Here is a 26,677-nt window from a genome sequence, read left to right as displayed (position 1 = left end):
TTCAGGTTAGAACCCACAGCAGGAGTGAGGTTAAGGTTAGAACCCACAGAAGGAGTGAGGTTCAGGTTAGAACTCACAGAAGGATTGAAGTTAAGGTTAGAACCCACAGGAGTGAGGTTCAGGTTAGAACCCACAGAAAGAGTGAGGTTCAGGTTAGAACTCACAGAAGGAGTGAAATTAATGTTACAACCCACCGAAGGAGTGAGATTAAGGTTATAACCCACAGACGGAGTGAGATTAAGGTTAGAACCCACAGAAGGAGTGAAATTAATGTTACAACCCACCGAAGGCGTGAGATTAAGGTTATAACCCACAGAAGGAGTGAGATTAAGGTTAGAACCCACAGAAGGAGTGAGATTAAGGTTATAACCCACAGAAGGAGTGAGATTAAGGTTAGAACCCACAGAAGAAGTGAGGTTCAGGTTTGGCCGGGGAGAGACGGTCCACTGCTTTTCTCTGAAATCAAAATTTTGTAAAATTCTGAAATAATATTTTACGGGAGTTTGTGTTTCAAACTGTGGCCCCCAAACGCTTTTGTTGCTTAGGGCCCCCAGATTATTAAGTGTGGCCCCGGTTGAGTTAGACGTTCAATCAGTTCTTGGTTTTTCTACCTCTGTTGTTGTCATGGACGAGTGATGATCTCCCAGCAGGTGGCGCTCTGCTCTGACCCAGATCAAGGACAGAGAGGGGGGATGAGCCCTGCCCCCTAAAGCCACCATGACTCAGAGGTGAGGCGAAGATTTGACCATGACTCAGCAATCTCATCACTTGACTCACTCTCACAGCTGAGTGTGTGTGTGTGTGTGTTCTAGACCAGACTCTGGACCTGGACCTGGACCTGACCTGGGTTTAGGGTCTGTTCAGAGACTCAAGGCGTTTTTTGAACACAATGATCACATGCAGCAGTCAGCCGACCACAAGTAAGATTTCCTTTGATGACGTGTGATGAGTTCACTGACAGCTCAGAAACTAACTGATCAGAACAATAAAACGTCCATTTTATGAGCTTCAGTAACATCATTTTTATACATGGTGGTTCACAAACCCTGGGGCGGGACCCACAGATGGGCAGCAGGTGTTTCCCAAACTTTCTACGCGTGGATCCACTTTTTAATGATGGCAAACTACCGTGACCCAAATCACAACATAAATCGTGTGTTATCATCATTCTGAATTACAAACTGACAAGATCATTAAGGAAAATGTGTCATTAGTTATTTAAGTTATCGGTTATTTATAGGTTATTTAAATCATAAATCATAGACACATAAATCTTAAATTAAAGGTTGAAAACTTTGTTTTAGGACCCAAAACAAAAATCTCCCATGACCCATCTGTGGGCCCTGACCCAGACTTTGGGAACCACGGTTTTAAATAACACGTATAAACTGAAGTTTTTATAAAACGATTTGTTTAGTCAGCTGTTACAGATACAGCTGTAAATGACATGACTCACAAATTTGCAATTTACGTTGAGATTTGAGTCGCGATGGTTTGTCGTCGGTTTTTCACAGCAGACATTTTGACTTAAAGTAAAAAAAACAAAAAAAAAACAGTAAAAGTGGCCGCATTCAATTTGGGTGCATTAATATTTTGTTGATTCCTCTTTGTCTTCACCGTCACTTTAATCAGATTTAGCATTTCTTTGCTCCTCTACAGTAAAAACAAAGGTTTATATTCGTGACGTGATATCAATTTAAAAGTTTGTGTCTTTTTTTCATCAGTATTTACGACGTTGGTGGAAGAAAAGATTCTTCAGCGTCTGTGAACAGCGAAGCATGTGTGTACGTAGTTACACACATGTTTGACATGAAATTTCCTACGCCGGTGGTGCGCCGCGACCGACTCTACTAAAAAAAGGGGCGTCAACAAAATAATTTCGTCATCGTCATCGTCATCGTTGACGAAAACAACACTGTAACTGAGTGGACGTGATGTTTTTACTGTGAAGCTCATGAATCTCACGTCACTGACTCTTGTTCAGTGACTGAGGTTTTTACACAGAATGAATTGACCCTGTAGTGACTTAGAGAGGCTTAAATGTCTGGTGTAATACTGCAAACTTGTCTTATTATGGGACGTGAACATGTCCTGGTTCCTCTGAACGTGAAGAAGGCCCAACCCTTTTGAAGCAGCTCTGCTGACACAGTATAAATGCTGACATCTGCTGGTGGACATGTGATATTACACACTGGAATCACATGGATGCTCAGAACCCACGAGCTGAACTTCTGTATGGTCTTAATTCACTGAGTGATGGTTTGACATCAAACATATTTAAATGTAACATCTATAAACACAAACTCTTGTTAACGACCAGATGTTGTTTGGAGCTCAAACGTCACCTGGTTGTAACAAAAGACTTTTCTACAAGTTCACTGTGTTTGTTTTTGTAGAGAGAGTCGTGTTCCTTTGTCACAGCTAAAGAATCAATCATGGAGTAAAAGTGACAGCTACAGTGAAAAGTGGAATTTCCTGTTCAATAATTCCTAAGATATGAACTCGTTTTCTTTTACTTTGACCTTTGTCTGAAAAGTGGATCCTCTCTCAGCTAACTTGGCTAGTGCTGCTAACTGCAAAACAATCACTTCCCTGTTACAGATCCATCATGTTCTTATGACTTAACTCCGCCTCCTCTGACTCACTCTGTCTCCATCAGCTGTTTAGTTCATTTCACATATAAACAATATAAAAAAACACATAGACGATAACACATAAAAGTACATGTGACGTGCAGCAGAAACACGGATTGAAAAAGAAATGCACTGAAAATGAAAAAGTTGTGACTTTTTGTCGACGTGATGTTTTTACTGTGAAGCTCATGAATCTCACGTCACTGATTCTGTTGTTCAGCGACTAAAATGTTTGGAAATCACTGGTTTAGAGGACATTTGTGCTTTTGGTGAAAGAGAAGTTCTGCTGGACTGAAAGATCAGATAGTGACTGATAATTTTATGTTTCCGGTGAAAACAGATTACAGCCATTGTAGGTGAAAAAAAAGGATCCAGAGGACGAGGTCATATTTTGATAAGATTTAAGAAACTAAAGTAAAATTAAACGTTTATTCTCAATCGTCACAATTAACGACATCTCTTCAAAGTCCAGATGTTTAACATACATATGTATCTATCTATTGGGCAGCTTCTTACCTGACCACCAGAGGGCGGGCTCTTCTGTTAAAGTGTGATGCAAACAGCGTCTTGAGTGAGTTGTGAGTCGAGCTGTGACGTTCACGAACGAGTCAAATCTTTTTAACGGCTCTTTGAAATGAACCAGTAACTGAGTGACTGACAGTCCATTATTAGCATAAACCAATGGGCTGTGCCGATTGTTGAGTCAGCCAATGAGGGTCATGTCGGCCAATTCTGTGGTTAAAAAAAGTCTTCTTGCTGACCGGCCCACATTAGGTCATTGTGGTCCACCCATGTTAGCAGAACTTGTAATGAGCAAGTTTTATTCTCCCAGCAGGGGGCGCTCTGCTATGAACCAGATCAAGGACAGTGAAGAGGAAGCTCCGCCCTCTAAAACCCCTCTGTGTGAGGAACATGAGGGTCAGAGGTGAGATGAGGATCTCATGGATCATGTGACTCGTCTCCATGTCACAGCTCAGTGTTTTATTTACACATCATGTGTTTGTAGGAGGATCCATCAACAGAGACCAGACTCTGCTGGACCTGGACCTGGACGCAGCTGTGTGTCCATGAAGAGTGACTGGTCCATGGATCAACCTGTGAACTTCAAACGAGAACAGAGGTCAGATGATGGAGGGTGGAGGTCTCCACAGGTCAACAACTCAAATGATCCACCATGTAGCACCAGAGACACCTAATATTTGAGAATTCAGACCCAGACCCATGCAGACCTAAGACATTCTGGACCCAAGTCCCCAACAGACCCGTCCCCATTTAATCTCAGATCTGGACCCATGAAAAAATAAGAAATGTTGAATAAATGTGGAACAGTCCTGGCTCATGTGCTTGGGTTTGGGTAAAGTGATCTGACTGAAGATGTGGAAGTCTTAAATGTGTTAATCAGTGTAGTGTTTGACACCATCTGGGTCACACTCAACCATTTCTGACACAAACCTGTTTTCCTTGTGTCTCCTGATACTGTAGATCATTAATGAGATCAATCACAGCAGATGTTGTATTTACATGTCATGCCCTGTGTTTGTAGAGGGATACATCAACAGGGACCAGACTCTGCCAGACCTGAACCTGGACCCAGCTGTGTGTCCATGAAGAGTGACCAGTCTATAGGTCGTTATATTCACTTCAAGGATGGACAAAAACATGGTGAACTGATGTAAGAATTTCACACATAGTAACACACACTTACATGATCCTCCACCAGGGGGAGCCTGTCTAGTCCAAAACATGTTGAATCCAGAAAAACACTCTTCTTTTCGTTGGTGGACCAATGTTGTTTTTCTGTCTCCACTAAACGTCTTCAGCCTGTCCTCGTCTCTGAATACGTTTCCAGCAGTAAATCTAGTCAGAGTCCGTGATTGGTCAGGGACTCATGGACAAGCCTCTCTGATTGTGTCTTTGAGACTTCACACATAACAAACACTAGAGACTGTCCTTCAGGGACTTTTGTCTTCAACCTGTCAAACTCATGTCATGTGAACTTGGCTGAAGAAGAATCGTAGGTGCAGCACATTGAAAACCTCGTAGAAACAAATGATTGTTTAGTAAATGAAACTGAATCTTTTCTCCTCAGAGTTGATCAGCAGAGGACAGAGGTTCTCAGTGGTCAGTCTGTCCAGCAGCATGGAGCAGACCTGGACTCCATATTTAAGGTGTGTAAATGTACAAACATGACACTACTGTTAATACTGAAGCAGAGTCCTGGGGCCTCATGTATAAACCGTGCGTACGCACAAAAAGACGGCGTACGCTTGCTTTCACGCACAGACGGCATGTATAAAAATGTACTTGGCGTGGAAGTTTGCGCATCGCAGCGCAAACTCTCGTGCTGCCGTGAGAATTTGCCGAGAGCTCCGCAAACTCTTGTCAGGTGGAGACGCTGCAATATTAAGCTCTGAAACTTATCACAGTGTTTGAAAATAATATTATTAATGTGTCTACAGTGACAAACATGAATTTTCTGTGACAAACAATACTGATACACCACGTACGTTTGAACATATGTGGATAACATCAGAGAGGACACTGAAGACGAAACTGATCCTGTGAGCGAACACACACACTACAAACCTGTGTGTGTATGTGTGTGCCAGGTATTACTAATGTTGTGGGGACCAAAACCTGTTTACACAGTCACATAATGGGGACTTGTCCTCCTTGTGGGGACAAAAAGCAAGTCCCCATAACGTAAATTACTACATTTTAAGGTGAAGATATGTTTCATGGTTAGGTTGAGGTTAGGGTTAGGGTTAGGGTTAGGATTAGGATTAGGCCAGTAGTAATTGTGGTTAAGGTTAGAGTAAGTCTCCAAGAAATGAATGCAAGTCAATGCAATGTCCCCTCAAGTCATGAATGTCGAACTGTGTGTGTGTGTGTGTGTGTGTGTGTGAGAGAGAGGGAGACTCACTTATTTACTTTGAGCAAATTACTGAAATTAATTTTCCACAGATGAATATTTTCTTTATGTAACACAGTGATGTAAACACAGCTGCTGACATGAACACATGAACACACGTCAGTCTATAATGTTTTAAACGCAAAATAAAGTTAGAGACTTATTTGTTGTAAAAAAACGGGACTTGAACGTTGAGTAGAACATTTTCTTTATCCCATTTTAATCCACACGATAACGAAATAACTACGAAAAAGTTATCCCGCCACCGCTGCGCCTTTCATCGGAAGAGAAAGGCGCAGCATCCACAACACAATCAGTGACAGTAATGAATGGTTACATGGAGTAATTCCGTGAACTCTGTCTGCTTATTTTGTGCGTAACATGTGTAGATGATGACGTGTGACACTTATAGATTGTTGAAATAATCTGTAAATATAGTTACAAATTACTTCTCCCAAAAAGTAATTGAGTGACAAGACGGATCAGAGAGGACTCAGACGCAGAGGCCTTTTATTGTCTTTATTGGCACTCTTAACAAAAACACACAGGCAGATCCTCTTGCTGAGGGAAATCAAAGCGTGGCTATAAAAAACTATAACCAATGGAGAGCGCAACGCTCCTCAAAAGAAACGTTGCGTCACTATATACGCGGAAACAAAAAATCACTCCGAAGAGGAAACAAAACTCAGACTATGGTTATCATTAAACACTTAAACAGAAAACTCTCCAAACGGAGGAAAAACAAGGCTCAAGGCACTTCAAAACGAAAACAAACTCAAAGCACAATCCTATTGATTGGCGATCTATAACTAACTAAGACGAGGTCAAACTCAAAACGCAATCTAAAAGATTGGATATACTCAGTCTATCTAACGAAACGTAAGTCACAATCCTAGTGATTGGAGTTTCCTAAAAAGCTGTGAAAATTAACAAACAGAAAATCTCTCACAAGGAGGAAAACAAAAGAGGCTATAAATCTTAACTAAGGTATTAACTTACAGGCTATGCTAAGAAAAGCGTCGCTCACAAAGAGGATCAAAACTTGTGGTAGCTGTGACAAGGAGCTCGGGTGATCAGGCATGGGCTAAAACACACTGGCACTGCAACAGGGGAACAGAGAGTTTTTAAAGTGCACATGGCTTGATTGTCAGCAGGTGTGTGTAATCAGGCCGGCAGGCCGGCAGAGGAGGGGGCGGGGCAAACTGCCGGAGTGACATTGAGTTGGTAACTCAGTTACCACATTGTAAAATATAATAATAATAAGATATGATGTATTATATATTGTTTGGCAGCGACAGTATCGGAGGTGATCAGCTTCGCCTCAGTGGACGCTGGCCTGTCCTGATGAAATGATCCGCTGGCTCAGATCATTTGAGGTGAGAAATTAGTCATTGAGAATTCAAAAATGTGGTTTTGAACTAACCCTAACCCTCACCCATAGTCAGAATTATATGATGGTATTTCTATAATTTGGGCACCCACGGGCTAAAATATAAATCTGAGCCTATGCCTCCGATACTATCGCTGCCAAACTATATATAATACATCATATCTTAATACACAAACCACATTTTTGAATTCTAAATGACTAATTTCTCGCCTCAAATGATCCTAAAACTGCGCTCGGGGACTCAGAAAAATATTTATTTCAGGTTTATAGTTCTTTTCTCTTCTGCTATGCTGTGATACATGGCAGCCATGCCATTTCAGACCAAAGCAATGAATCAGACTCGATCAGCGTTAGCCCCGCCCTCTGACTTTGATGGGCGAGTTTGACAGATGAAATGAATTAATGATCCACTGCAACACGGACCATGAAATCATAAAATGTGTCATTAATTAATTAAATGTGTCATTAATTAATTAAATGTGTCTTTAATTTATTAAATGTATTTCATGACACATTGAATTATTTAATGACCCATTTAATGAATGATTTAATGACCCATTTAATGAATGATTTAATGACCCATTTAATGAATGATTTAATGACCCATTTAATAAATGATTTAATGACACATTTAATTATTTAATGACACCTTTAATGAATGATTTAATGGTGTATTTATTTATTTAATTTTGGCCCTTTTGGTCCTCCATATTTCAGTAGTGTAAATCTCTGTATCTGTATACCATTGCACAATAAACAGGGCACTAGCTAACTCTTATATATTCAGTAAAGTAACAAAATTAAATATTGAAAATAAACAATATTCACACACTTTGCATTCTAAACCAATACACACAAATGCTTCATTAAGTGGGAGTTGCTCGAGGTTGACGTGGACAAACTCCTTCTCCCCGGACATAGTGTGCACGTTACATACGTATACATTCTTTCCTTTTACCTCAGTAAGGGAGAAGTAGTGTCGATATTTCCACTTAAAAAACGCTACGCTTCCCTGACTCGTCACCCCTGCTCTCTCCCGGCAGCTGGTGTGTGGCTGTCAGACAGCCCGACATCGCTGCGCTTCATTCAACCGAATTGTAACACAAGTAACGCGTCACTTTACATTCTCAGTAACGGTAACGGCGTTGCAATGATAGGAAAATTAATTAGATTACTCCGAAAAATAACGCTGTTAGTAACGCCGTTATACTTAAACGCCGTTATTTCCAACACTGGTTACACATGCACAGGATCAACTATCAATGCACAGCCAGTTTTTTAAGCATCAATATTAATATGAGAGCAGTCGCTGTGACCCTGACATTTAGTTCCTTTGTGTTTATCACTAATTCCAAAAAAAACCCGACCAAAATAATCTATTTTTACAGATTTATACATCATAAATTGACGAGTTGATCGTGCACTTTCCTTCTTTTTCTTTTATTTCCCTCTTTCTTTGCTGCTGCAGTTGTCCTTTTTTCTTCAGGACGAAGGCGTTTTAGAGTTATTTGTATATTCATTTGTGGGTGGGCGTGGTGTGTTCCTCATTCATCTCCGCTCAGTTTCACCTTTGATGGGATGTATAAAGAAAAGGTGCGCAGGACTTGGCGTACGCACAGTTTTATAAATCTGAGATTTTTTTTCCGTATGTACTTTATAAATTTTGTGCGTACGCCGTCTTTTAGTATGAAAGCTGGGCACTCTTTTATACATGAGGCTCCTGGTCCTGACAGTCTGGATGCTGCTCTGTGGACCTGCAGGACTTCACTCTGTCACTGATCATCTGAGGTTAAACTTCACATGTTCTGTTCCAGCTGCTGGAGGAGAACATCATCTGCTTTGTGAAGAACGAGCTGAAGAAGATCCACAAGGTTCTGGATACAGATCACACAGAAGTCTCAGAGAGTCAGAGGGAGGATGAGGAGCAGAGGAGCAGCAGAGAGGCCTTTCTGAAGATCACAGAGGACTTCTTAAGGAGGATGAAGCAGGAGAAGCTAGCTGACAGTAAGAGGACTTTTAATGTGAAAGGAAGAACATCTTATTTTCTCAATGATCCACTCACTGATTTATTTTCTTGTGTTCTGTCAGAAATCAGAGCTTCAGCTTGTCGACGTGAACTCAAATCAAACCTGAAGAAGAAGTTCCAGTGTTTGTTTGAGGGCGTGGCTAAAGCAGGAAACCCCACCCTTCTGAATGAGATCTTCACGGAGCTCTACATCACAGAGGGAGGGACTGGCGAGGTCAATGAAGAACATGAGGTCAGACAGATTGAAAGAGCTTCCTGGAAACCAGACAGACCAGAAACATCCATCAGACAAGAAGACATCTTTAAAGCCTCAGCTGGAAGAGACGGACCAATCAGAAGAGTGATGACAAAGGGCGTGGCTGGCATTGGGAAAACAGTGTTAACACAGAAGTTCACTCTGGACTGGGCTGAAGACAAAAGCAACCAGGACGTACAGTTCATGTTTCCCTTCACCTTCAGAGAGCTGAATGTGCTGAAAGAGAAGAAGTTCAGTTTGGTGGAACTCATCCATCACTTCTTCACTGAAACCAAAGAAGCAGGAATCTGCAGGTTTGAAGACTTTAAGGTGGTCTTCATCTTTGATGGTCTGGACGAGTGTCGACTTCCTCTGGACTTCCACAACACTGAGATCCTGACTGACGTCACAGCGTCCACCTCAGTGGACGTGCTGCTGACAAACCTCATCAGGGGGAAACTGCTTCCCTCTGCTCGCCTCTGGATAACCACACGACCTGCAGCAGCCAATCAGATCCCTCCTGACTGTGTGGACATGGTGACAGAGGTCAGAGGGTTCACGGACCCACAGAAGGAGGACTACTTCAGGAAGAGGTTCAGAGATGAGGAGCAGGCCAGGAGGATCATCTCCCACATCCAGACATCACAAAGCCTCCACATCATGTGCCACATCCCAGTCTTCTGCTGGATCACTGTAACAGTTCTGGAGAACATGTTGAAAACCAGAGATGGAGGAGAACTGCCCAAGACCCTGACTGAGATGTACATCCACTTCCTGGTGGTTCAGTCCAAAGTGAAGAGGGTCAAATATGATGGAGGAGCTGAGACAGATCCACACTGGAGTCCAGAGAACAGGAAAATGATTGAGTCTCTGGGGAAACTGGCTTTTGAGCAGCTGCAGAAGGGAAACCTGATCTTCTATGAATCAGACCTGACAGAGTGTGGCATCGATATCACAGCAGCTTCAGTTTACTCAGGAGTCTTCACTCAGATCTTTACAGAGGAGAGAGGCCTGTACCAGGACAAGGTCTTCTGCTTTGTCCATCTGAGTGTTCAGGAGTTTCTGGCTGCTCTTCATGTTCATCTGACCTTCATCACCTCTGGAACAAATCTGTTGTCAGAAGGACCAACAACGAGCCAGTGGCCCAGACTGTTTAGAAAAAAACCTGAACTGAATCATCTGCACCAGAGTGCTGTGGACGAGGCCTTACTGAGTCCAAATGGACACCTGGACCTGTTCCTCCGCTTCCTCCTGGGTCTTTCACTGGAGACCAATCAGAAGCTCTTAAGAGGTCTACTGACACTAACAGGAAGTGGTTCACAGACCAATCAGAAAACAGTTGAGTACATCAAGAAGAAGATTGGTGAGAATCTGTCGGCAGAGAGAAGCATCAACCTGTTCCACTGTCTGAATGAACTGAACCATCTTTCTCTTGTGGAGAAGATCCAAGAGTCCATCACATCAGGACGCCTGTCCACAAAGACACTGTCTCCTGCTCAGTGGTCAGCTCTGGTCTTCATCTTACTGTCATCAGGAAAAGATCTGGAAGAGTTTGACCTGAAGAAATACTCTGCTTCAGAGGAGGCTCTTCTGAGGCTGCTGCCGGTGGTCAAAGCCTCCAACAAAGCTCTGTATGTATATCAGTATATATATATATAAATATTAATAAGACATATTCTAAAGAGCACAAGACAAACATGTTTAACCTTTTGTTCATCACTGTTTTCTACCTCAGACTGAGTGGCTGTAACCTCTCAGAGAGAAGCTGTGAAGCTCTGTCCTCAGTCCTCAGCTCTGTGTCCTCTAGTGTGAGACACGTGGACCTGAGTAACAATGACCTGCAGGATCCAGGAGTGAAGTTGCTGTGTGATGGACTGAAGAGTCCTCACTGTTCTCTGGAGACTCTCAGGTCAGAACTCTGACTCAGACTCGTTGCTTCTTTAGGTTCTTGTTGATGAAGATGTTTTCTCTGAATCACTGAGTTCATCATATCTTCTTAACTCCAGTCTGTCAGGTTGTCTGGTCTCAGAGGAAGGATGTTCTTCTCTGACCTCAGCTCTGAACTCAAACCCCTCCCATCTGAGAGAACTGGACCTGATTAACAATGACCTGCAGGATCCAGGAGTGAAGTTGCTGTGTGATGGACTGAAGAGTTCTCACTGTTCTCTGGAGACTCTCAGGTTGGTGCTCAGCTGATTTATATGGACAATTCTACTCTGATCATTATTATTATTATTTTTTTTTTATAATTTATTTTTTATTGACATTCAGAAACAGACATTCACATCCGGCAAAACATACATGCATACATCTCACATCTGTTGTCTGCTCTAAATGCCTAGACAAAAAAAACAAACAATGAAAAAAGGAAAAACACACATTAGCAACTATGTACAAGTTAGATTTCCACAGTTCCTCCAGCAGACAGGGGAATTATCATCATAGTGAGACTTCTGAGAAGGTGTAATAAAGTACCTAATCAAGCTTTTCCATCCAAATTCCCTCCACTTCTGTGAGCTGGTACATCTCCATTGATACCTCCAAATTGTTGTCCATTCTTCCTCAGATATATTTATCCCTCCTTCCTTCTCCCATTTTATTTTAATATATGAAGTAGAGTGAGATTTCAAATTAGACAGACCCTTATATAAGCATGACACAGTTTTATTAATATCTTCCGAATCGTAGGCTTTTGTAAATAATTGAATTAGACATGTGTTTATCTTTGTTATATTTTTCATCTTTGTATTGACGTAATGCCGTAACTGCAGGTATCTATAAAAGTCTTGTTTTTCTAAAACATGTGTCCTTTTAAGCGTTTCAAAACTGAGTAACTTTCCATCTTTCATTACTCTACATAAGGCTGTTATACCGTTAGCTGTCTAGTCCTTAAATCTAGAATCCAATTTATTAGGTCTAAAATCCGAATGATAAGCACACCATTTAAGAGCCAAAATATCATTTTCAAGTTTATGTTCTTTTATAATAATTTTCCATACTTTAAGGGTCCACGCCACCCATGGATTATCAATGTTATTTATGTGGGTTTGCAAGTTATTATCAGCTAAAATTGCCTGTATGGGGATGGAGGGCATTTTTTCCTCAATGCTTTTCCATTGAGCTGTATATGACGGGTTGCACCAGCATACCACTGCTCTCATCTGCGCTGCAAAATAATAATATCTAAAATAAGGCAAGCCCCATCCTCCCTTTTGTTTAACCAGCTGTAAGGTTTTGAGGCAAACTGCTATATACCTGGATAGCAGTTTGTCCCACTCGTTAAATTGGTTTTGGTTAATCTCTATTGGCAATGTTTGAAATAAATATAAAAGTCTTGGCAATATAATCATTTTAATAGAGTCAATTCTTGAACTAAGGCTAAAGAAGGGAATTAAGTTCCATCTTGCTATATCATCCTTTATTTTTTTATGTATGGGTGAATAGTTATATTCCGATAATTTTGTAAGATCTTTTGGTAGGTTGATGCCTAAGTATTTAAAGGACTCTGTTTGCCATGTCAAGGGGTAGCTACTTTTGATTTCTCTTGGTGGGCAGTCGTTAGAGTATTTGGGTTTTACTCATGTTGATTTTGTACCCAGATAATTGGCCATATTGTTCAAATGCTTGCATCAATTTAGGCAGAGAGTGAGTTGGTTGTGCAAGGTATATCAAAATATCGTCTGCATAACAGGCCAATTTATATTCCGTCCCTTTAATAATGATTCCCTTAATATCTTCTCTTTGTCTGATGTACTGAGCTAGTGGTTCCAAATATAATGCGAAGAGTAGTAGTGACCATGCACAGCCCTGTCTGGTGCCCCTTTCTAGGGTAAAACTATTTGACAAATATCCATTGACCTTGACCCTGGCGGTAGGTTTGTCATATAGTGCCTGTATGGTTTTAATAATTGTATCGTGGAAGCCAATTCTATGCAACACTCTGTAGAGAAAAATCCAGTTAACCGAATCAAAGGCCTTTTCAGCATCTACGCTCATCACAATTGCTTCAGTTTGATTTCTTTGTATATGATCCATAATATGTAGTGTCTTTGGTATATTGTCTTGTGTTTCGTGTTGGTGTATGATACCTGTCTGATCATTATGTATCAGTGTCGGCAGGAATTCTTCTAATCGTTTGGCCATAACAGAAGTAAATCATTTATAGTCCACACTAAGAACAGAGATTGGCCTAAAAGAGCCACACTCCACTTTATCCTTGCCTTCTTTTGGTATGGCTGAAATTATTGCCTCCTTCCAGCTGGGTGGTGTTTGCATATTTTTTAAAGCCCAATTCAGAGTAGGAAGTAAAACAGGTATTAGTTCTTTTTTAAATTCCTTGTACCACTCTGCCGTGTAGCCATCAGATCCTGGTGATTTGCTTAATTTAAGTCTACCAATTGCAACTTTTAATTCTTCTTCAGTTATATCCGCAGTCATCATTTTATTTTGATTTTCATCGAGAGTGGGTAAATCTAGGGAATTCAGGAAGCTGTCAATTTGGGCCACACTCCCACCTGGGACTTCAGAATATAAGGTTTTGTAAAACACTTCAAAAGTTTCCTGAATTTCATTTAGTTTATTTTTTATCGCTTTTGTCCTTGGATCCCTAATTTTATGAATTGTATTTTCGGCTATCCTTTTTTTCAATATCCATGCCAATACATAGATTTGGAGCCACTTTCGTAGTGTTTCTGTTTCAGAAACATTAAATCTTTCTCGATTTCTTGTGTGGCCAAATTATTAATTTCATTCCTGGTGTGTCTAATTTCTCTCAATGTATTCTGTGCCAAATCTAATTTATGTTTTCCTTCTAGTACCTTTAGCTTGTTTTTTAAATCCTCTAACTTTTTATTCCTATTTTTTTTTGGATATTGCTATAATTTTCCCTCTCAGAACAGCCTTCAGAGTATCCCGTAACATGGGAGGTGAAACCTCTCCAGTATCATTGATTTCTAAGAAGAGACAAATTTCTGATTTAATTTGTGCCTTAAAAGACAGATCATTCAACAGACTGGAATTCAATTTCCATGTATTATTTTTTGATCGCAGGCCAAAATCAGCGGATAAGTATACTGGTGCATGGTCACTTAGATCTATTGTCCCGATTCCACAAGTATGTATTTTATCTTTATCCTTCCCAAATGTTATGAAATAATCTATTCTTGTATAGAGAGAGTGAGGAGCAGAGTAGTAAGTGTAATCCCTTCTGTTAGGGAAAAAATCTTGCCATATATCAATCAAGCCCACCTCCTCAAATAGTGTGTTTACTTTCTTATAGAAGGACTTCCTATCCTGGGTTTTTCCACAAGATGAGTCCAACTTTGGCTGCAGATGTATATTTAGATCCCCTCCACAGATCAAGAGGCCTTCTGTTTCACTTACCATGATATTGGTTATTTTTTGGAAGAAACTAATAGACATTCATAGACATTCAGTAAGGTAATTGGATTCCCATCTATCTTACCCCTTACTTAAAATAAACGTGCCCTCTTTATCACCCATTTCGAATACTTTTTCAAAATTTAGCTTGTTTGAAATGAGAATAGCAACTCCTCTTCTATGCCCTGATTTGTATGAAGAAAAAAAACAGATTTGTAAAGCCCCTTTTCTTTAGCTTTATATGATCCTTGTCTGTCAAATGGGTCTCTTGTAAATAAACCACATGGGCTTGTTCTGTTCTCACTTTAGATAGGATTTTACTACGTTTAACTGGATTCAACAGCCCATTGACATTAAACGAAATGAATTTTAATTGGTCACTAGCCATACTTATTTACTTGTAAGTGTACCAACAAACTTAACAAGATGAAAATTGAAAGATCTGCTCCCGGAACAAATAACAACACCAAACATAAGCAAGAAATAGAAAAAGGATAAACAAAAAGAGTGATCCCAAGGCTGGGGTCTCTAAGAAAAGACCCTGGCCTGAGCTAGATAAAATATCTAGCTGTGAGGGAAAGCCTCTCCCACCTGTGGGCTGAGGGCCCCCACCATGGCGCTCTAAAAAAGAAAAGAAAAGGTCTCTGTTCATTCCACAGAAAATGTGTCCTTATACAGCAACCCTCGCCTGTATATATTCTCATCATGTGGTGAATATAGCACGTTCTGTTTAGCTTTCCAACTCTTCAAAAATCAGTCAAAGCTTATACTTCTTCTGGAGAGGATGGGGACTGCCTTCTGAAAGCTCGCAGTTTCTCCTTGATACCCTTCTCTCGCTCCTCACCTGTCCCTGATTATTTTTTAAATTACATATGTGAATAGATTTTCTTGAACTCCTCCTCAGAATGAGTGGCTGTAACCTCTCAGAGAGAAGCTGTGAAGCTCTGTCCTCAGTCCTCAGCTCTGTGTCCTCTAGTCTGAGACACGTGGACCTGAGTAACAACGACCTGCAGGATCCAGGAGTGAAGCTGCTGTGTGATGGACTGAAGAGTCCTCACTGTTCTCTGGAGACTCTCAGGTCAGGACTCTGACTCAGACTCTTTGCTTCTTTAGGTTCTTGTTGATGAAGATGTTTTTTCTGAATCACTGAGTTCATCATATCTTCTTAACTCCAGTCTGTCAGGTTGTCTGGTCTCAGAGGAAGGATGTTCTTCTCTGACCTCAGCTCTGAACTTCAACCCCTCCCATCTGAGAGAACTGGACCTGAGTAACAACGACCTGCAGGATCAAGGAGTGAAGCTGCTGTGTGATGGACTGAAGAGTCCTCACTGTTCTCTGGAGACTCTCAGGTTAATGCTCAGCTGATTTATATGGACAATTTTACTCTGATTATTTTTTTAATTACATATGTGAATAGATTTTCTTGAACTCCTCCTCAGAATGAGTGGCTGTAAACTCTCAGAGAGAAGCTGTGAAGCTCTGTCCTCAGTCCTCAGCTCTGTGTCCTCTCGTCTGAGACACGTGGACCTGAGTAACAACGACCTGCAGGATCCAGGAGTGAAGCTGCTGTGTGATGGACTGAAGAGTCCTCACTGTTCTCTGGAGACTCTCAGGTTGGTGCTCAGCTGATTTATATGGACAATTCTACTCTGATTATTTTTTTAATTACATATGTGAATAGATTTTCTTGAACTCCTCCTCAGAATGAGTGGCTGTAAACTCTCAGAGAGAAGCTGTGAAGCTCTGTCCTCAGTCCTCAGCTCTGTGTCCTCTTGTCTGAGACACGTGGACCTGAGTAACAACGACCTGCAGGATTCAGGAGTGAAGCTGCTGTGTGATGGACTGAAGAGTCCTCACTGTTCTCTGGAGACTCTCAGGTCAGAACTCAGACTCAGACTCTTTGCTTCTTTAGGTTCTTGTTGATGAAGATGTTTTTTCTGAATCACTGAGTTCATCATATCTTCTTAACTCCAGTCTGTCAGGTTGTCTGGTCTCAGAGGAAGGATGTTCTTCTCTGACCTCAGCTCTGAACTCCAACCCCTCCCATCTGAGAGAACTGGACCTGAGCTACAATCATCCAGGAGACTCAGGAGAGAAGCTGCTGTCTGCTGGACTGAAGAGTCCTCACTGGAGACTGGACACTCTCAGGTATTCTCCTCTTCCTCCTCCTCTTCCTCTTCATGTTCATCAGCAGTATTCAAACTTGTCAGCAGGTTCAGGTTGAAGATGTCCTGTTATTATGTTTTCCTCTGTCAGTGAGTATAACCAAACATTAGTGACACTTTTTAAACACCTCGTGAGAACGAGGATCAAACAACCGTAATTCAAATATAAGGTTTATGGTTTTTAGACCCACAATACTGCGATTTGAAACACTGTAAAAAATACAAATGAAATCCCTCTATTTTATCTATTTTCTTTGTTTACATGGTTTGTGCTGGGCCAACTTGTTGCTGGTTTACTCGTGGTGGGTTTCAAATGTATAATCAGAAGTTGTCTTCTGTGTTGTCCACGTGGTGGCGCTGTTGAGTAAATGCGTAGCCTCCTGAAACTGTGGTCTCTGGTTCTGCAGACACCGGCCATTTCTCAATATCCATATTTGTGCGTACTTGTGCGTAATTGCGTACTCCGGTACTGTTCAAGTGCTGTTCCAATTCTCAAGTAAGCGAACAGCGAGAACCCGGAAGTATTCTCGCTCCGCCCGTTTTTACCAGGTATGCATCGGAGGTGACTTACAGTTTTTCCTCGATTGCTCAGACACATTTCTTGAAAGCTGCTCTCCTTTTCTCTAAACTGTGAACACAAAACTCAATTTTCAAGCTACATTCACAAAACCTCAGACTCTTCTAGCAAAACCAAACTTTCACCTCAAAACAGTTCAATCTGTGCTCAAAACTCAACTATGTTGTCAAATCAAAATATAAAACACTACTGAACAGTCACTTAACACGACGTAGAAAAATAGAAAACACAATGCTCAGGACATAAAGCTGGAGAAATAAATGTTTATTGTTCACTGTAGGCTAAATGCATGTTGCAAAACAAAACACCTGTGCATTTAGCGCTTGTACAAAAGACAAAAAACTGAAATCTTGTGCATTTACACGTAGCGCAGGTAATTGCTTACCTGTTCTCTTCTCTAAATCTTGGGATTATGGTGGACACAGTGAATCTACTGATGTTTGGTTGTAGCCTTTGTCCGGCCTCCCTCATGCTCATACCATGGACAAGAACATGGTCAATCACAGTCGCTCTAATTTCATCAGATATCTTCGCTGACCACCTCGACCTCCTCGACCTCCTCGACCTCCTCTCACACGAACTCTTCCTCTCAGATGTCTATCCATCGTATGGCCTCACAAACCAGTGCTCTCTGAACTGGCTTATATGTTCCCTCACATCATTAGCCACAAGTGTGATCAGCTTTGAGTTGTTGTGTTCACGTGGTGACACTTGTGCTCTAACTGTGTTTGACTTTTGTCACCTGTGCTCACCATTATGCAGCACGGGTGCATCACAATGAAAATGTGTTGGCAAGTTGTGTCTAAACAGGTGAAAAGTGCTGATGGTTTTGCCAAAAGAGTGATTGATTCAATCAGTGGCTTCAGGCAACTGAGCATGTGGTTCAGACAATAGGGTTTAGTGTTTTAGCAATTGACAAAAACTGTAAGCGTACTTGGGATGGCCATGTATCCCAGAATACTGAAGTACATGAACTAAGAAGAACACATTAACACAGCTAAAGTTTAATACTTAAATGTATTGATGATTGACATTAATAAGTAAACATGAGACAAGAGGGTCTCTGGGACACATGACAAGTCAGACCATACGTTTTACAATAGGCATCCTGTATAGGACAGGAAACTTGAGGGTCTGTTTTGAATATGGTTAGTTAGGAAATATAGATGTCTCTTGTTTGACTAAATGGTGATATTGTCCAATTTAAAGATCATGGGACAGTATGGTATATCCGGACCCAACTTGTTTTTCAAGTTGTTGCATTATGGAAACAGGAGAAAGGCGGGGGTCGAAACATGTGATGCCTGCAAATAAGAATGCTAGAAAATCTATATAAGGTTAGTTTTGCTTTTCTGAGGCAGAATTGTTCGGAGATTCAGCAAGAACACATTCTCCCGAGCTGCTGCAGAGCTTGGTTCTGACGCCTGACTTGTGACTAAATAAAATCCCTTTGTTCGGTACAAGTCCTGTGTCAGTGGGGTCTTTTCCTGCATCATCAACTCATCACCTATCGTCGACGTTTGTCGGAGGTGATAAGCTCCGCCTCTGCGGACGCTCGGCGCTCACTGTGCCCGGCACAGAGCAGCGTGACCTCGGCCTGTCCTGATGAAATGATCCGCTGGCTCAGACGTCGCTGTCATTAGATGCTCGGTGTGATCCATAGATTTGTTTTTGACGTGTTATTTTGTTTTTAATGGAAACGTTTTGACCTGACAGTTTAAAAGTTTGTATATTGTTAATGTTTTTTTTATTTTAACTTTGAATGTTAGATTTATATTAAAGTCGCACGGTCATTGTATCTGTATTTAAATATGTGTAAATATTAGATATGTAGAGTAGTATATATTTATAAGTCATATATATATATATATATATATATACTACTCTACAATGCTGTAATATATCTATTTTCCACATTGTATAATTTGTATTGTATATTTTAATAGAAATAAATTAATAAATGAAGTTAAATATTTAAAATGTAAAAATAATAACAACATATATATGCATTTATTAAAAGTATTTCATATGTTCATTTATCAACACCGTAGGTGGCGCTAATGAGGCTGCAGCACTGCAGCACTACAGCAGAACTACAGCAGAACAATACATACATACTTGCATACTTGAGTATTGAGAAACAACCACATACTTGTGTACTCCCGTACTTGGCAAGTATATACTCCCAGCGTACTTCTCAAGTATATACTTCCCAAGTAAGCAAGTACATACTTGCTTACTTGAGTATTGAGAAACAGCCACCGTCTTCTCTTTGAAACACACCTGTCCTTGTAGTTCATCATTGTGTCCACCAGAGTGCGTCATTAAGACAACAGTTTGGACTCATGTTGGACAGAAACTCATTCAGACTGTTTCTTCCTCCAGGATGGACCATGCTGGAGAGCAGTGGTTAAAACCTGGTCTCAGGAAGTGTAAGTATGGATTTACATGAAATAACAACATATCAGCTGATCATCAATAAACTGCAGCTGTGTCTCGTTGTCTTCATCAGATTCATGTGAACTGGAACTGGACACAAACACAATGCACAGAAACCTCAAACTGTCTGACGACAACAGGAAAGTGACCCGTGTGACAGAAGATCAGTCGTATCCTGATCATCCAGACAGATTTGAGTTCTTCCATCAGCTGCTGTGTAGACCTGGTCTGACTGGTCGCTGTTACTGGGAGGTTGAGTGGAGAGGAGATGTTGATATATCACTGAGTTACAGAGGAATCAAGAGGAAAGGCGACAGTTCTGACTGTGTGTTTGGATATAATGATCAGTCCTGGAGTCTGAGCTGCTCTGATGATCATGGTAACTCTGTCTTTCACTGTGGGAAACAAACACCCATCATGTCCTCTGTCTCTCACAGAGTATCAGTGTATGTGGACTGTCCTGCTGGGACTCTGTCCTTCTACAGTGTCTCACTGATCCACCTCCACACCTTCAGGACCACATTCACTGAACCGGTTTATCCTGGGTTCTGGGTCTGTCATGGTTCTTCAGTGTCTCTGTGTCCTCTGTAGGACATGAAGAGACAGCAGCTTCAGTGGTGGACGAGGTCAAAGCCCGTCTCAGTCGTTCTTTGTTGAAACCATCAATAAATAAAGACTTCAAAAAGACTTCAAAAAATGTCTGTCATTAACTGAGCCGCCGGCCTGCGCTGTGAGCGCCCCCTGCTGCTGAGAACCAGCCTGAAACACACAGGTTCACACACACTGAGATAAAAATAACAAAAAGTGAATGTTTGAAAGTGAAATTAAAAGATACAGAAAGTAAAATCAATCAAAAATGAATAAATGCTTTATATAAAATAAAAAGAAAGAAGTCAAAATAATATAAAATAAAATTCAAGGTTTTCAATCAAATAGAACACAAAGTAAATAAAGATGTTAAGAGTTTCACTCTTTGTCTGAAGAACATCATCTTCTCACTGACGAGCCTTTCTGTCCCAGCATGCACTGCTTCTCCTCCTCCTCCTCTTCGTGCTGCCTGACAACAGCGCCCCCTGCTGCGTGTGAGCAGAACAACACTCAGAGTTACACACACACACACACACACATGGAAAATGAACCACACATGAGCAGATTATGCCATGAATGAGGAAGTGTGGTTTCTGCTGTGATGCAGGTGAAACTGAGTGTGCGTGACCTCAGGATGACCTCTGTCCTCCTGCTGCTCTGTGAACGACAGCGAAGAACGTGTCCACAGTGACAGGAAACTCATGACACTCAGAGGGTTTTTGCACTTTCCAAACATCATCAGTGTCTGTGGTTTCTGTTTCTGTGGCTTAATGAAGAATGACATTTTCAACATCAATAAAAACCACATCATATCACTTTAATCTACTTTGTTGTGTTGATGACGAGGTACTGACACCTAATACAATCTATGTCAGATTAAGTCTACACTCTTTTAGGTCATAGATTAACAGCTCCATCCACTCACTCTCCCACACCAAAGCCCATAGAGAAAACCAGTGATTTTAGCTGCGGGGACACAGGAGCTGCTGGTCCTCTGCTGCCTCGTGTGGTCACTTTGTGTCACTGACGTCAATCTGAACAAAGGATTTTAAACACTGAAGTGACAAAATAAGACATTTGAACTTAGTGATGGAGGCAGCAGTGTGTGTGTGTGTGTGCGTGTGTGCGTGTGTGTGTGTGTGTGTGTGTGTGTGTGTGTGTCTGTGTATGTGTGTGTGTGTGTGCGTGTGTGTGTCTGTGTATGTGTGTGTGTGTGTGTGCGCGCGTCAGTATGTTAATTACACCTCAGACCCTGAGATCACACATTCCTGTCAGAAGTGTGTTGACATTATATCTGTTTATCTTATCATTACACGAGTTTGAGCTCAATTAAAGGTCTATTTAAATTTCTACTTTTTCTGACTGAAAACTGAAGTTTGTAAACCACTCACTCTCTGCACCAAACTCCAGAGAGAAATGAGTCATTTGACATGACAGCACACAGGAGTCGTTGATCCACTGCTGCCTCCTTCACTGAGTTCATATGTGGTATGATAGGACCTCGGTGTATGAAAACCACAGTGACACAAAGTGACCACACGAGGCAGCAGAGAAGCATTTAAAATGGTGGCTCCAGAAAGCAAATCTTTACTCAAGTTCAATTCAATTCAATTGTATTTGTACTGCGCCAAATCATAACATCCATTATCTCAAGGCTCTGTACAAAGACATCATGGAGAAATCTGTGACAGAACCAGACTCACAGACGTGCAGCAGCTGCCTCGACCGGTTGGGGTGAAAGAGGAGAGGAGGGGGAGAGACAAGGGGGGAGAGGTAGAGACCAGGAGCAGATACACAACAACTGTATCACATTCTAAGTTTATACAGGACACTTAGAGTCAGAGATGTGTGATGATGACATGTTCATAGGACTATGATGTCATTTATAGAAGCAGCAGCAGAGACTGTTGATACAAGTTATACTGATAAGCACTTTTAATGATGGCATCATTATAATAATGCTGATGATCTATTCACACCATATTCATATATATTCATATTCACACCCTGAGTGTGAGAGAGTGCAGTCCAGGTCTACAGCAGCATAACCAAGAGCTGCTCCAGGTCCCCCTGAACCAAGAGCTGGTCCAGGTTTATCAAAAAGGAAATATTCCTCTATTTAAATATTCATATTTCATTGCTCTTATGACTTCTCATGTGTGACATGTCAGGTGTCAGCCTCGTTTCACAGCTGTTATATTTAGTGTTAGTCCAGTTTAGTTCTAGTTATTTTAATCACAGAACAGGAAGTGCTGCAGGAAACGGCTTGAATTAAAAAACAGAAGAAGAAAAGAAAAGTGGCAGCAGTGACCTGTTCTAACGGAAGCATTTTTAATCTGGTCCAAGGATGAGGATGAGGATTAGACGTGAGTCATGGCGTCCGTGTGGGCGCCAGAGGAAATGAAAGACACTTATGGTGGAAGAAAGTATTTAAAAAAACAAAAAACGCAGCATCCAAGACAAGAATGTTTTTTTTTGCATGAAAGAACTCAAAAAAAGTTACTTGAGAAAGTTTCTGTATGTTGTTATTAACCGTTTAGGTCGGTATAATACATGATGTATTTGTTTGTGTTTCCATTAGCAACAGTACCAAAATTACCAGCCCCAAGTTTGTCCAACAGTGAGATAAAGACGTGAAAATGTTCTGGAGATATCGTAGACTAAAACTGACGTAGTTTTTATCAGGTTTTCACACAGGAAACTGAAGTTTGTAAACCACACACACACACACACACACTCTCCCACACACACACACACACATACTGGTTTATATGGTTCCTGGGGACCAACTTTTTAATCATCACCTGCGGGGACCACCCTTTCTAGAGGTCTTAGAGGTGTGAAAAAAATTCAGCTCACTCATCAGTGTGTAGTTAGCTCATACATGCCTTAAAACCTTTAAATTTCCATTGAAATGTTCTCCCCATCCTTTTTGGGGACCTCTGAAAAATCTAGTCACCGTGTTAATAGGGGACCAAATTTGCATATCATTTGCATCTTTCACACTATCATACTTCTTTGTGGGGACCATGCTGGAATTATTAGTATCACATTTATTATCAATATTATTGTTGTAATAATAATAATAACAGTAATAATAATAAATCATGCAACTTTTGCAATTTACGTTTGATATAACTATGTCAAGGTCAAACCACAAATTATAGCATTTGATTAACTAAACATTGTAGGACCCATCAGAGAGAGAGAGCGAGAGAGAGAGAGAGAGAGTGAGAGAGAGAGAGTGAGAGAGAGGCTAACAAAGCTAGTTAAGTAAGCAGGTAACAAAATGTTAGCACTTAGTATTAGTATCAGCACCACTGTTTCCGTCCAATTCTTCTTACTATCCATTCATCCGATCTGTAATTTATTCAGACTCACAGGCGCTGTGACCAAGGCCATATTTAGGTTTATGTGAGTTGGGCTACTGTGTCTGCAATATTGTCTCTTGCTGAACACCCTGTTGCCATTCCTCTTTTAGTTTTTTTGTAGAGCTGAAGAACTACATAGGCCTGTCTTCAGGAGGGGGCAGTAGAAGCTAGAGCCAATTCTATTTATCTTAAAATGCAGCTATATGTGAGTTGGGCAGCTGTGTTCTGATGAAGAGAAGGACATGTTTAAGATGTTTATCTGTTACTACAAAAAACCTTCAACAGGTGTCACAGCTCCAACGCTGTCATCCTCTGCTGATGATAGTTTGTGTCTCTTGTGTAGTGGTGGGATGTAATTTTCCTCTGTAGGTGGAAGAGTCTCTTCTGCCAAAGACTCTAGGAAAAAAGTACATGACATATTGAATAAACATATTCCATATGTATGTCAGTATACATATGTGTACAAAAGACCGCTGACAACTATTAGCATCAGAATTTGTAAATACAGAATTTAAGTGTTGCTTAATATCTTCAAACTGCTGTATGCACAGCTGTTTGAAGTGTGAAGTGAGTCGTTATGTCGTCTTCCAAAATAAATGCACATCGAAAATGGTGACCGAGATTTATGCTGATGGTCTCATAGTAGAGCTGAAACAAATTAATCGAAAACTATTTTGATAATCAATTAATTGGTTTGAATTAAAACAAGATTTCCAATTGTTTAAACTTCTCTAATGTGAGTATTTTCTTAATTTCTTTGCTCTGGATAACAAAGAATCATTAAAAGTTGATCATTTTGGTTTGTTGACATTTGAGAACATCATCATTTCCAAGTTTGATAAACACCAATCAAAATTTTTAACTTTTTCCAATATTTTTCTAATGTTTTCTAATATTTTATGGACCAAACGATTAATTGAGATGAATCGATTATAAAAATAGTCGTTACAGCTCTATCTCATGCTGCTCTGACCAGAGTAATCAACTAAAGGTAAAGGTTCTGGACAGAAGCTTTAACTTGAGATTTATGAATGCATACCTTGAGATGAATAGTGTCCTTCTCTGGTCTCATCCGTCTCATCGGTCTCATCATGACAAAGAACTGTGTCTGTGGGAGACACAAAAAGAAGAGTTTAATGTCAGCAAACTAAAATAAAATCATGGTGGACAAAAGAAGAACGACAACACACCATCTGGACCTATGGTGATTTCATCCAGGTTCTTGCCATGGAACTCGGCCAGTCTTCCTTGCTCGAGGGCCATTAGAAAGTTGGCCAACTGGTCCATCTCTGTGTCTGTCATGTTGAGGACTGTTGAGAGTGTTGCAACATGTTTCCGTAGCCTGGTGGAAGTCAGTGCCTTGGGACACGTTGCACCACATGCTCCTGAAAAAGCACGAAGGCAATCTGAGCCACGGAAATGCGTTTTAGCTGCTGGTCTTGCAAACATGTAGCCATTCTCTTCGAGAACCCCGCATGCCTTTCTCTCTAAGACCAGGAGTTCCAATGCATTCAGCATTTTCTGAGTCACGAGTATTGGAACCGGTCTACCTCTTTTGCCTCTGATCACAATCCTTGTGAAATGTCTGCAGAGTGTTTTCTCTACTTCAGAGAGTGCCCAGTCCAAATCCTGGTGAGGAGCGGACTTGTCCCTTGACAAAAACGCAGACAAGGGCATGCTTGCCACCTCTCCTTCCCTGCGACGGTTAAAGAGGATGATCTGTGCTAAGCACACCTTTGCCAGGTCTATCCAAGTGTTAGTGGAAGGACTGTCAGAGAGTTCACTGATGCACTCATCTTGCTTTTGATTGAGAAACTTATGCAGTTTCTGAACATCTTCCGTAAACGGCATCAGAGTGGGCACGTTCCACTTTGCTTCATTGATGTTACGCAGTGCTGTCGAAGAAATCATTTCATTCCATCTGTGATTGTGGACTTCCTGAAATTCAGTGGCATTTTTCACACGCTCAGCGTTGTCCATTATCAAGCCCTGAGCTTTTAGGAGTTTGCTGGCTTTAACCAATGTATGGCAAAGTTTATTGGCAAGTGATGGAATCGCAAATTTGTTGGAATCACTGTCATAGCCACACGTCACCTTGACAGCTTTGATCACCTGCAAGGAATTCTTTGGAATTATGAAATCTTCCATTGTTTTTAAGGAGGTAACTCTTCTTGCATTATGAATCAGTCTTCCTATTTCTCGCATCTTTTCACGCACACACTGTTGATTCTTGGCCGACATCCCACCCTTGTTCAATAGGTGCTGTCCAACTTGGATGATGACATTATCATTTTTAACAACATCGGTGATCGGATCAGGAATCATGGCACTGATGACTCCCCACATCTGTTTACCGATGTGCGAAGGCACAGGTTGCATGAATGTGCACATGGACTGAACACGATTCTTTCCTGGTTTGACAGGCTGAAGTTTGCAACGTTGCATGTGTCGCCACAGGACTTTTCGTGTAAAAAGTGCTTGGCAGTATGCACAGTGCATGAAATCCTTCCCCTGTGCATCTTTAGTTGGGCGTTTAAATGGAACCAACTCCCCTTTCCCTGACTCTATAACAGCAGCTTGTGGGCATAGTTGCCTCTGTTGCGAATGTACTCGAGCTGTTTCTTTCTCTCCAAGGAACCTTTTGGTAAACTAAGAGCTTTAGCCACATCCAGTTTATTATGGTGTGCACGTTCTAGATGTCTTGCCATCTTTGCATAGGCCTTCTTACAATACAAGCAATACTGTTTCTTGTTGTACACTCTATTGCCATTTCTCTTTTGGGAAGCTTGCACAACTATGGTGTCAATTGCATCCTGACTTGAACAGGGTTCTTCATTCACACTGATGTCAGATGTACTGCTGTTGTATCTCAAGCTTTCAAGGTGTGGTGTCATGGTGTCACACACTGGAGGACACGATTCAGATTCAGAGTCATGACATAATTCAGTCAGGGGCCACGGTTT

At 41.1% G+C, this 26,677-nt stretch overlaps 1 protein-coding gene across 1 annotated transcript; it reads left to right on the top strand.

The window, feature by feature from the left end:
- The first annotated feature begins 3,700 nt into the window (after positions 1-3,700).
- On the top strand, positions 3,701-20,440 carry LOC131443450 (NACHT, LRR and PYD domains-containing protein 12-like). Its single transcript, XM_058613105.1, has 13 exons — positions 3,701-3,753; positions 4,177-4,305; positions 4,723-4,801; positions 8,749-10,826; positions 10,931-11,104; positions 11,202-11,375; positions 15,479-15,652; positions 15,750-15,923; positions 16,014-16,187; positions 16,278-16,451; positions 16,549-16,722; positions 19,702-19,748; positions 19,829-20,440. The coding sequence occupies exons 1-13, from the start codon at positions 3,701-3,703 to the stop codon at positions 20,344-20,346; spliced, it is 4,122 nt and encodes a 1,373-aa protein (XP_058469088.1). The 3' UTR covers positions 20,347-20,440.
- The last annotated feature ends 6,237 nt before the right edge of the window (positions 20,441-26,677 follow it).

The sequence above is a fragment of the Solea solea genome, chromosome 17 (assembly GCF_958295425.1).
Source record: "Solea solea chromosome 17, fSolSol10.1, whole genome shotgun sequence".
Classification (NCBI taxonomy): Eukaryota; Metazoa; Chordata; class Actinopteri; order Pleuronectiformes; family Soleidae; genus Solea; species Solea solea.
This window is presented reverse-complemented; position numbering and strand designations above follow the sequence as displayed.

Coding starts and splice junctions, on each gene's coding strand:
- LOC131443450 (XM_058613105.1), top strand. CDS start 3,701: ATGAAGAGTGACTGGTCCATGGATCAACCTGTGAACTTCAAACGAGAA. Junction 3,754..4,176: donor AACTTCAAACGAGAACAGAG/GTCAGATGATGG, acceptor CTGTGTTTGTAG/AGGGATACATCAACAGGGAC. Junction 19,749..19,828: donor AAAACCTGGTCTCAGGAAGT/GTAAGTATGGAT, acceptor TGTCTTCATCAG/ATTCATGTGAACTGGAACTG.